We start from the raw sequence: 12,411 nt of genomic DNA on the forward strand, positions 1-12,411 counted from the left end.
AAATTCACTCATATCTTACATCCCTCCATTATGGAGTAGAATCCAAAGATCCAAGAGTTTGCCCCATTGTGGTCACGTCAAGGACCAGAGCTGAGAGGACGGTCTGTCAGAGGCTTTGTCCATCATGTGATTACACTCATGGGCCAGCATGCACTACTGCCAACCACTAATTCTATCCATCCTGACGGTCTGTCTGTGTGTTTTATTATGTATCTGTTTATCCATCTTATCTTGTAACACTGATCATCACTCTTTAATTGTCAGAAAGGGTGTATCCCTATCTGACTTGCTTGTATGTGTGAATTCCAATGTTCACAAACCATAAATTTTACTTATCTCCCATTGTCATCTTTATCTCTTTCTCTCGGTGTGTGTGTGTGTGTGTGTGTGTGTGTGTGTGTGTGTGTGTGTGTGTGTGTGTGTGTGTGTGTGTGTGTGTGTGTGTGTGTGTGTGTGTGTGTGTGATATTCGGAAATGATGGACTGCTGAAGAAATAAATTGATTTAATAATAATAACAGTCAACATTGTAACTGCTGAGAAAATAATTACTAGTTGTAACCCTAACAGAAAAGAATATTGAACAACCGCAGATCTGAATCTGTAACCAGTTGCTGGGATAAGGACTACAGTTAAACCTTGATTATACTTTGGGGGTAAATTTCATGAATCAATAAATTCATGCTATTATCTGAGAAAAGGGTGGGTGTCTACTAGTGTACCGGACGTAGCCAGAAGATCTGGGATCCCAGGTGCACTACTGAGGTTTCTGGAGATGCTGTGGGCCAAACATCAGTGAAAGTAGGAATCTCCCCTCAGATACAGTATTTACCTAGCTTAACATCAGAGGGGAAGACATCATTCCTTTAAGTTTTCAATCGCCACCATGGCACAAGTGTAAATCTTACCATTGTGTACTGTGTGTTTGAAATGCCCAAAGACAAAAGAACATGATACAGACCGTGACTTGAACCCAGAACCCCTTTGCTGTGGGGTAACAGCATTACCCACAGCGCCACCGTAACATGTCCCCACCCATATTTTAAATCTTACAATTATTTTCTTATGCTTTACATATTCGCAAAGTTCTTAACAAATCTCATGTAAACAAGTAAACAGCTGCTACCTTTGCTCACAAAGTATGTCGGTAAGATGATCATAGCTGGATAACACACAACATACACGCATACTGACAGAGACTACCATTATTAGCAGGCGGTACCTTGTTCACATTGATGCTGTGCTTCTTCATGTACTCCCTGTCGTTGACCTGCCCCCCCTCAACAAATTCCATGGTAAGAATCCTCTTTGTGCTCAGATTCCAGTGAATACTGGGAACCTGCAGAGAGAAGACAAGGGTGAAAAAGAAAAGTTTTGGTCCATTCATTTTCAGTTTGATTACAGTAGTATAAATATGTTGGGGGTTTAATGGTGAGCCTTAAATCTATAGAGTGCATCTTGTCCAATTACATTAAAAAACATTTTCAAAGCTATATTCTTAATTTTTAACATACCATGTTCCCTGATTTCTGCTCCTGTACCAGCAGTATTATGTCTTTAGCACATTTCATTATTTATTTATTTACACTCAACAAAAATTTAAACGCAACACTTGTTTTTGCTCCCATTTTCCATGAGATGGACTTAAAGATCTATAATTCATTCCAGATACACAATATTACCATTTCTCCCAAACATTGTTCACAAATCTGTCTAAATGTGTGATAGTGAGCACTTCTGCTTTGCTGAGATAATCCATCCCACCTCACAAGTGTGCCACATCAAGATGCTGATCTGACATGATTAGTGCACAGGTGTACCTTATACTACCCACAACAAAAGGCCACCCTGAAATGTGAAGTTTTTTTCTGCTTTATTGGGGGTCTGGGGACTCAGAAGCAGTCAGTATCTGGTGTGACCACCATTTGCCTCATGCAGTGCAACACATCTTCTTTGCATGCAGAGTTTTATCAGATTGTCAATTGTGGCCTGTGGAATGTTGGTCCACTCCTCTTCAATAGCTGTGCAAAGTTGCTGGATATTAGTGGGAAATGGTACACGCTGTCGTATACGCCGGTCAAGCACATCCCAAACATGCTCAATGGGTGACACATCCGGTGAGTATGCTGGCCATGCAAGAACTGGGACATTTTCAGCTTCCAAGAATTGTGTACAATTGTGTACGTGCATTATCTTGCTGAAACATGAGGTGAGGTTCATGGATGTATGGCACAACAATGGGCCTCAGGATCTCATCACGGTATCTCTGTGCATTCAAAATGCACCTGTGTTCTTCGTCCATAACAGATGCCTGCCCATACCATAAACCCACCACCACCATGGGCCACTCGATCCACAACATTGACATAAGCAAAGCACTCACTCCCACGACGCCACACACGCTGTCTGCCATCTGCCCTGAACAATGTAAACTGAGATTCATCCGTGAAGAGAACACCTCTCCATCGTGCCAGATGCCATCGGATGTTAGCAATTGCCCACTCCAGTCTGTTACGGCGACGATCTGGAGTCAGGTTAAGACCCCGATGAGGACGATGAGCATGCAATTGAGCTTCCCTGAGATGGTTTCTGACAGTTTGTGCAGAAATTGTTTGGTTATGCAAACCAATTGTTTCAGCAGCTGTCTGAGTGGCTGGTCTCAGACGATGTTGGAGGTAAACCTGCTGGATGTGGAGGTCCTTGGCTGGTGTGGTTACACGTGGTCTGCAGTTGTGAGGCTGGTTGGATGTACTGCCATATTCTCTGAAACGCCTTTGGAGACGGCTTGTGGTGGAGAAAAGAATATTCAATGCACAAGCAACAGATCTGGTTAACATTCCTGCTGTTAGCATTCCAATTGCACGCTCCCTCAATGCTTGTGGCATCTGTGGCATTTTGCTGTGAGAAAAACCTTCACATTTCAGAGTGGCCTTTTATTGTGGGCAGTATAAGGTACACCTGTGCACTAATCATGATGTCAGATCAGCATCTTGATGTGGCACACCTGTGAGGTGGGATGGATTATCTCAGCAAAGCAGAAGTGCTCACTATCACACATTTAGACAGATTTGTGAACAATGGTTGAGAGAAATGCTAATATTGTGGATCTGGAATGACTTATAGATCTTTAAGTCCATCTCATGAAAAATGGGAGCAAAAACAAAAGTGTTGAGTGTATTAACTTTAATTTCAACAAAAACATATTCCATTAAAATTACAAACCACTTATGAGTCCTGGCAAAGATAGAAAATACATATAACAGACACAGGTGAAAATAAACAGAAAAAAAATCACAAGCACAAATCACTTCCGGCTCTCAACGGGAGCAGAAGTCTTTCTTCTGTCTCCTGTTGTCATTATCTCTCTAACTCATACCCACACTGACTCTCACTTATTCTTTTCAAAACGACGAAAGGAAAAGGAAAATCGGAGGATACTAAAGACCAGATGGTCTCTATGAAAGTATTAAAGAGTGAGTTAAAGAGCAACTTTGATAAGTTAGGGAGTGACTTTGATAAAAAGTTGGAAGAAAAGCAAAAGCCGGTGCTAGACGCCTTGTTAGAAATGACGGTCAAAATGAAGAAAATGCAGAAACACATGGAGGAAAAAGATCGAAGAATTGTTTTCTTGGAACAGGGACAACAAAGAATGGATGATTTGGAACAAAGCATTTGTATAAATCATGTGATCATCAATGGAATCAAAATTAAGCCGACGAATTACAGAAATGCTGTGGCTAGCGCTGACATCGAATCTCTGGAGCAACAAGTAAGTTCTCAACAGAGGGATCTGGAGATAACTATAGATCCGGACCAGATTGAGACATGTTACCCATTATCATCTGGAGGTAGGAGACCACCTGCAGTGCTGATAAAATTCAACAATCGTAAACACAAAATTGCTCTTCTGAAACAAGGCTTCAAACTGAAAGGAAAAAATCTCTACATTAATGAGAATCTTACTAAAAATAATGCTGATATCGCTAAAAAAGCTCGACAACTGAAAAAGAATGGGCTGATCTACAACACCTGGACGGACAACTGCAGGATCTTCATCAAAACATAGGGGCTTTCTCCAGACCAGATGAAAACAATGGCAGGAGTGCAGAGGAGTTGGTGAAATGTGTGCAATAAAGACTGACAAGAATTGTTACTACAAAGATCAGTACAACAGTCACTTCGATATTGGGAGCTCTACAATTTTGGACACCCAAGTATTACATGGAACAGAAGAAAAAATCAACATCATCGATGTCAGAAACATGGACTAATGAACAAAACAAAACAAAAAACAAAAAAAACATGTATTTGTCATAACATGGGATATAATACCATGTAAACTGTTAAAGTGTCTGCAACAAACTGTTTAATTCTTGTATAAACACTGTCTGCTGAAAGAGGTGAAGGTGATCATTATATGGAGAACACTGACAAGGTTAACTTCTTGTTTTGACTATTTATGATGTTAACAAACTTTGTTGTTCCTAGGAAGAATGTAAACATGGTTATGCTCTAGGGTAAAAGGCTAATATCTGGAAGTGGATAAGGGTATGAACGTTTGTCAAAATTCAATGTATGAGCTGGTTGAAAACTTTTAATGTCTGAGTTTGTTGATTACATATTCTAATGAGAGAGATGTTTGTTGATTCTCAGGGACGGGAATTTCACAAGCCTATTGGCTTCTACCCGTCAGTCCTTTTTTTTCGGATGTTGTTGATGTTGTAAATGTAATGAAGGTGTGAAGTCTTCTATATTAACTTGTCCGAAAAAAATTAACGAAATAAATAAGATTAAAAAAATGTAAGAGCAAATTATGGAGCAAGCCTCAAGAACTCAGTCTGCACTAAAAAGCACTCAAACAAATTAACTTTGTTAGTTTCTGGTGCTTTGTAAATGATTCCATGTACTGTATATGATGTAAACAAAAGCACTTCTTTATTGGTAAATGGAACAGACTGCAATACTTGATCATTTGGATGGAAAGATAAGTATCAGAATGTCTCTTCTCAAATAATGTACAAATGTAAGCAAAAACCAATAGCTGAAGCTTCTGGTGTTCAGCGCAGACCAACTGACATCGACTGTGGGATTGAATCGACTTGAGCAGCAATTCACATCTCAGCACATCTCGCTCTTCTTTGCAGCTGCAACGCTGTTCTCTTTCTTCTGAAAATGTCCTCAAAGTCTTCATTTGCATAAATTCTGCCATAAAACGTTGCGGTGCGCGTCTCGTCCGTTGTCATGGTGAATCGTTGAATCAGAGCTCCATTGATGATGGCTTTTTTTCCACTTGTCGTGCCAGTTAAACTGCGGGTCAACTTACTCTGGGTTAGAAAAACTAACCGTGAAATGCGTTTGTGAAACCGAAATCCCTGGTTTTCCAAGTTCAGGGTAAAGCAACCCAGAACCACGGGTTTACCTCAGGGTAGGTTAACCCTGCCTTCGTGAAACGGACCCACAGTCATGAATGCTCTAGGTGGTGGATGGATAGCGCAACTACAACCACTAGTTTTTTAAATCTATTTTAATAATTTTTATTATATGCGCCTCATAATCCGGTGCGCGCCTTTTGTATGAAATAAATTATAAGATAAACAATTCATTAAAGGTGCGCCTTATAATCCAGTGCGCCTTATAGTGCAGAAAATATTGTACATTTTTCCTGTATTTTTGAAATGTGTTCCATGTTTTGACTGACCAATATCTGGGTGTTTTTGCGTCTTATTTCTAAGAAAGAAAATCATGATCATAAAAATATTTTGTCTAGAGTCTAGTCAGTGCTTTACCGTTGGTAATAAACTTCTGAGAAGCATGGTAGACATGGTCCACCATCTGAAGCCATAGAACAGAAGCACTCATGTATAAAACATCTACATCTACATGTAGAAAGCAGTTCAAAATGTCTGTTGATGTGATTGAGCACTTTATCAATAAAAGGTGATTGATTGATTGACTAACTGATTGATTGATTGATTGATTGATTGATTGATTGATTGATTGATAATCCAATTCTGGTTAAAAAGAAAGCCACTTTTTGGAATTAACAACAAAACACACTTTATTTCAAAAAATAAAATCTTAGCTTTAGTCTCAGTTTATTCACAAGGGTTGCCACCTAGCGAGGGATGACAAGTAAGGGATCAATCAACACACAGTGTTTATACATGTCAACCTACTCTCTTTCATTTGCCTCCAGAGTGGTCACTAAGGGGAACTGTAAAACAACAGAAGTTTTTGTCTCGACTGTGTTTGTTTGTACTGCTAGTCAGTATCAGCACCGTGGCTCTCATTACCAAACCCTTGACTTTTGCTAACTCTGTTTTCTTCATGTTATCAGTTCCGCTCTGCTGCCTGTTGCCTGTTACCCTTCCAGCTCTACTACATACCCCCTGTCGACTCACCTGTTCAACCTAGTCATCTGGTCAACCATCTCGCAATCCTCTTTGTTAAATATATTTATTTTTTCCCCTGACCTGCCATGCTTCGCATTTGGATCCTACAGTAAACCATGACACATAGTGGTCCCCCGTAACCCAACCAACTCCGAGAATCTGGTAAACAAATGCTTCCTGTGTCAATAAATATTTGGAGTTTTAGGAATTCATGGCCCGGACCGAATCAAAAGATCAGATTTTGCTAGAGTGCAATTTGTGATGTCACAAACAGCCCACTGTGATTGGACAGAATGATTGACATTATTGATGGGTGGACATGCCCAAGGGCATGGCCAACCCAAAGGCGGAGTTCATTCAGGCTACAGTAGAATTGTGGGGTATCTTCCTAGCTAAGACCTACACACTGAAAGTTCCTCACAAACTGTTGAAGTCAGCTAGCATTTGACTAACTAGTTAGCCCCGCTCCAGTCTGGTGTATGTGTGTGTGTATGTGTATGTGTGTAAGTGTGTGTGTGTGGGGGGGGGGGTCATGTTCAGGCTATGGAAGCATTGTGTGGTATTGTCCTTACTCAGAGCTACACACTGCAAGTTCTACAAAAACTGTTGAAGTCAGCTAGCATTTGGCTAACTAGTTAGCCCTGCTTCAGTCAGGTGTGTGTGTGTGGGGGGGGTCGTGTTCAGGCTACATTAATGGTGTATGGTAACAACCTGGCTCAGAGCTACACTCTGAAAGTTCCTCACAAACTATTGAACTCAGCAAGCATTTGACTAACTAGTTAGCTCTGCTTCAGTAATGCATATGTGTATGAGTGTCCACTAAGGGCGTGTCCTCATCGTCACAGTGTGTCCACACTGGTCATAAACAAACAGCCTCAGCCTTTATTTACAGCCTAAGATTCACTGTCACCAGTCAAGGGTCACATACAACCTACACAAACCCTGCATGTGAAATAATCCAGGCTGAAATCAAGAGGGGGAATTATCACTCATTCCCAGCCTTGTGACACACAATGCTGGATACGCTCACACACACACACACACACACACACACACCACACACACACACACACACACACACACACACACACACACACACACACACACACACACACACACACACACACACACACTTCCCCTGCTCCCTGTGTCGTAAGAAGTCGAGGCCAAACCACTAATATGACTGAAATAGAAGAGACTGACTCTGTATCCATTACTGGATATAATACTCCAGCATTTTCCTCACTGTATGTTAGTGGATGCAGAATAGGGAAAATAGGGATCATGCCCGCTCAACTGCCAGTTCAATATACAGTACTTAAACGCTTTAGCTCACCTTTCCCATGTTTTATTTAGACTGCGATTGTTTCGCTCCCTGCAATCTCTCAATGTCCATGACAGCTGTCAGGAAACAGCGTTCCTTGCCCCGTGCCCCTTGGGCCTGTCCCGTGCACCCTGGCGGTGGCGGCCATTGCCTCCTCTGGGTCCCTAGGTCTCCGTGGTCCTCGGTGCCACCGGTGGCTATTCGGGTGATGGGTCTGGATGCTCCTGGCTTCCGGGGTTGGGGATGCTCGGCTAGCGTGGCCCTGTATGGTTCTGGTAGCCTGTCTGGGTGTTGGTTTCATCACATATGCATGTTGGGTCAGGGCTTACCAGCTCCAGTGGAGTCCAATTATTGAGAACCATTGGGTCCTGTCAGAATGTGATGAGTCTCACTTCAGACATCACATTCTCATGCCCTCTATCTTCCTCCTACACTGGTTTCCTCTGGGGGCCTATTTTATACTGTCAGGACTTCGACTAATCTGATGTTTTATAACATTGGTGTTGAGGTATCAGTTCTAAGATAGGATAAAACAGCCTAAACCTTATTCACTCCAACAGCACTGCCTGTCTATCCACTACCTTGTTTGTGTTTTCTCTCCCTCTCTCCTTTTTGCTTTCCCACCTTAACTCACAGGGGTGCAGCACTTCCCTCTGGCTCACAATAGGAAATTCTAATAAAGACTGACAATTTAGTTCCCAGAGAGGCCTGGTGATGGTAATATGCACGCATTGAAATATATAAAAGATTTTGCTGCAAGACTAAAATAAGCATTGATCTCATAAAAGGTTGACCCCCTTTTATGGGGTTAAACTATGAGAATACATGCAGATAAGAAGAAAAAAAAAAAGAAGAAAAAAAACCCCCAAGACAGACAAACACAGAAAAAATAAATTACTGAAAGGTAAACTTTGAAATGGAACGCTAGTGTGCGTGTGTACAAGTGGCTCATGCAAACAAAACACACATGAACTCAAGGGGTAGGGAGGTGTTGACAGAAGCAGCTCAGAGGGGAGAGGTTGTGGAGATAGGGAGCGGAGGGCCATGCCCCATTAACACCTAGCGTTTGGGGGCGGAAGTGATTTAATCAATATTCAATTGAAAATATTGAGGACCACGGATCACCTTGGGGCTAGACATTTCAAATACAGTGTAGTTGGACATCTGGCAGCTGAATGACATGAATTAAAAAAGCATAACATGGGACCTTTAATCCTGCTGGCCTCTTTTACCCTAGTTATCTGGAACCTTTCTTTCCAAAACCCTTTGTATATTAGTCTATAGTTTAGGTTAAACTTAATATAGGTAGCGTTTTGGATTCAGACCATAACCAGTAATGCTGATGTTGTGGAAAGGAGAGGGACATGAGAGACTTCAAGATGAGCCAGACGCTGTGACAAGCTGCATCCTCATTTGTTTAACTTTCTGAGTTTAAATAAAAAATGATTTTTTGGGGGGGCCAGTGAAAGCCAGATGTCATTCCAAGGAGCAATAACACCCTGGGATTAGGAAGGTGGAATTAAAGGCTTTCTGTGTAAATAGTCTTATTAGATTTTGTAAACCTGATTTAAAGCAGTACAAAAAGAATTTGAATCTGATTAACTGAATAATAAATATCAATTTGAAATCTAACTTTATTGTCACTTCATTCAATGCTCACTTTTCTCTACCTTAATTACTTTGATATTGTTTATTTATTCTATACTTTGGTTTAGTTGTAGTTTGCTGCTCCTACTGTTACTGTCTTTTAAGGGCCTGCCTAAAAGAATGTCTGATTCAACTTGGGGGAACTTTTTCTTTCTCCCTTGCTTATGTCCTGTTATGTACCTCTCAGGTAATTAAAAAAAAAAACTGTGATGATATCACCATCATTAATGTTTTTATCATTAATGTTTATACTTACTATAATCATCATTATTTTAATTATCGTTGTTACATCCCGCTTCAAAGAGGGATTGTAATTGTAATTGTCAGTGTTTGTGTGTTTGTCCATTGGTTCGTCTGTTTGTCCCTTCGTTTGTATGTTCACCAAATATCTTCGCAACCATAGCAGATTATAGAAAGATGAAACAAAAAGCAGATTACTCCGGTGGCAAAGGGGATGAAAATGAGATTATGTCCTTGACTTTGACAAAACTAGGTCAAGGTCAAATTTCAACTTTTGTACACTCAGATTAACGAGGGAGAAGGCCAGTGTAAGACCATAGATTTCTGTTTCCTGTTCCTGGTTCCTGTTGGAGAAAAGTTTGGAGTCGGTGTGTTTTGGTTTTTTCTTGCTCGGGTTTTGGACTATTTCTGTGTTATTGGCTACTGATTTTGGATTGCGGACATTTGACTGTCTGTTGACAACACTGGCCTGACCACTGCCTGGTTTAACGACGCTGATTTTTGGAAACGGACTGAAAGAATGGCGGCTAAGGTAGACACTAGCTCGTCACCTAGCAACATGGGGCCAAAGAAGGCACTGACAGCTGAGGAGGGCAACAACATTAAGAAGTCTCTGGACTTCCTGTCCGAAGAGATTTCTGTCGTCAAACAGCAGCAGAAGTCTATTTTGAACCTGGTGGAGGAGGTGAAGGCACTCCGGATCCAGAACGCCGAAAAGGACCGGCGTCTGGCGCACCTGGAGAGCTGTGTGGCAGAGCTGGAGCAATACACCAGGATCAACGATGTGATCATGACTGGACTCCAGATTAAACCCTGGTCATACGCCTGGGCGTTGACCGATGACAGCGGGGGAGGGCCCAATGAGCAGGATGTCAGCTCTGTAGAGCAACAGGTGGCTGCTTTCCTCAAGTCCAAAGGGATTGAAATGGACTGTAGCAGCATCGAGGCCTTCCACCCTCTGCCCCGGAGAGATGACAATGACAAACGAGCCATCATCATAAGATTTGTCAACAGAAAACACAAAACTGCACTGTTAAAACAAGGAAGGAAACTGAAAGGAACTAACGTATTCATCAACGAGCATCTGACCAAACAAAACGCCGAAAACCAGAAAACGCCAGAAAACCGCGGCTGATGAAAAGGCAGGGGAAAATACAGCACACATGGACATCGAACTGTAAAGTTTTCGTCAAATTAAACGGGACACCAGAGCAAGCCAAAGTACTGGTCATCAGAAATATCAAGGAACTGGTCTGGTATGACTGAGCATTATCCCGGACTCTAAGGTATGACAACACACACAACACACCAACATGGATTGCAGATCATGTTAAACTGGAACTTAAGACATTTCAACACACTGACCATGATCTACTTGATCTGGAGCATGACATAGACCCAGACAATATTTTTTTCTCCAACATCAACAACAACTGCTGCTATTACACAGAGGAACAGTACAACGGCACCATTAAAATGGACAACAAACTATCAATAATACATTTCAATAGTAGAAGTTTATATGCAAACTTCAATAACATCAAGGAATATTTAAATCAGTTTATAAAACCATTCAAAAGAATTGCAATCTCAGAAACATGGATCAATACAGTTAAAGGAATGGATTTTGAACTTGATCAATATGAACTTCACTGTGCAAACCGAAGGAACAAGAGCAGAGGAGGGGTTGCTGTGGGGTCGCAAAAACTTGAATTATAAAGTAGTAGAAAATATGACAACTGTGATTGACATCTTGTTAGAATGTATAACAATTGAAATGTATAATGAAAAAAGTAAAAATGTAATAATCAGTTGCATATAAAAAAGCACCAGGCTCTAGTGTTGACGCATTCAAGGAATGGGAGAATTTTTTTCTAAAACTAACCAAAAGGTTGTTTTCATCTGTGGTGACTTTAACATTGACTTGTTAAACCCAAATAAGCACCAAATAATTGATGACTTCATCAATCACCAAGCATGATCCAGTTTAAAAAAGCGCTACAAGCACATGGTTTTCACTGGGTACAGGGAAGGGGAAGGGTCTAACAATCGGCCGTTTTTTTTATTAATCATATTTGTTACTTACTTTTCTATATGTTTATTCTCTTTTCTTGTATAGATGTATATGTTTAGTACTACATTTATTTACTTTTTTTAGTACTATGCACTCTATTAATATAAGTAGTGAATTCTTGTTAATGGAGAAGGGAAGAAGGGGTAGGATTAAATAAGCTTATGCTTCCTCCTAATTGGCCTTTTCAGTTCAGTTCTGAACTGAAGAAGTCTCTTGGATGAGAGACGAAACGTTTTCAAGAACTTTCTTAACGTCCAGTGGATCGACTCAAACAGCTTTTGGATAACCATGACCTGGATGACTGAGAACCTACACAGACAAGAAATTCTTATGTATTTTTTTTAAATGGCAAAAGAAATTCTATGTTTTGCCAGGTATCGAGAAAAGAGTAAGAGACAGTAAGTATGTTAATTCAAGACTTCACTATGCCAATTGACATTTAGGTGGAAGTATTGAAATTAATTTGTATAAAATTATCCTTCATTCTGATGACTTTTATGTCAGTATGACATGCCAACAATTACAATTAAAAAGTGTAGAAAAAAAGTAAACTGCATAAAAACATACCAAACCCATGAGCTTCAGCTCTTAGGGTTCGAACATCTAACAAAGACACACAGCTGGAAAAAGAAGTATAATTCACATTCAACAGAGCTAATAAAAGTTCTTAGAAAAAGCCCACCAGGAAATTAAATGATAATGAAGACATGAAGTCCAAGTCTGTCTGAAAAAGAAA

The 12,411-nt window shown here is 40.6% G+C and overlaps 1 protein-coding gene across 1 annotated transcript in view; it reads right to left on the reverse strand.

Annotated features, from left to right (window-relative positions):
* The window catches only part of adck1 (aarF domain containing kinase 1), a 134,176-nt gene that overhangs the window by 51,283 nt on the left and 70,482 nt on the right, over positions 1-12,411 (reverse strand). Inside the window, exon 7 of the mRNA XM_068339595.1 lies at positions 1,221-1,337. Coding sequence (XP_068195696.1) covers positions 1,221-1,337 — 117 coding nt within the window. The remainder of the gene's footprint in view (positions 1-1,220; positions 1,338-12,411) is intronic.

The sequence above is a fragment of the Antennarius striatus genome, chromosome 17, assembly GCF_040054535.1.
Source record: "Antennarius striatus isolate MH-2024 chromosome 17, ASM4005453v1, whole genome shotgun sequence".
NCBI classification, from domain to species: domain Eukaryota; kingdom Metazoa; phylum Chordata; class Actinopteri; order Lophiiformes; family Antennariidae; genus Antennarius; species Antennarius striatus.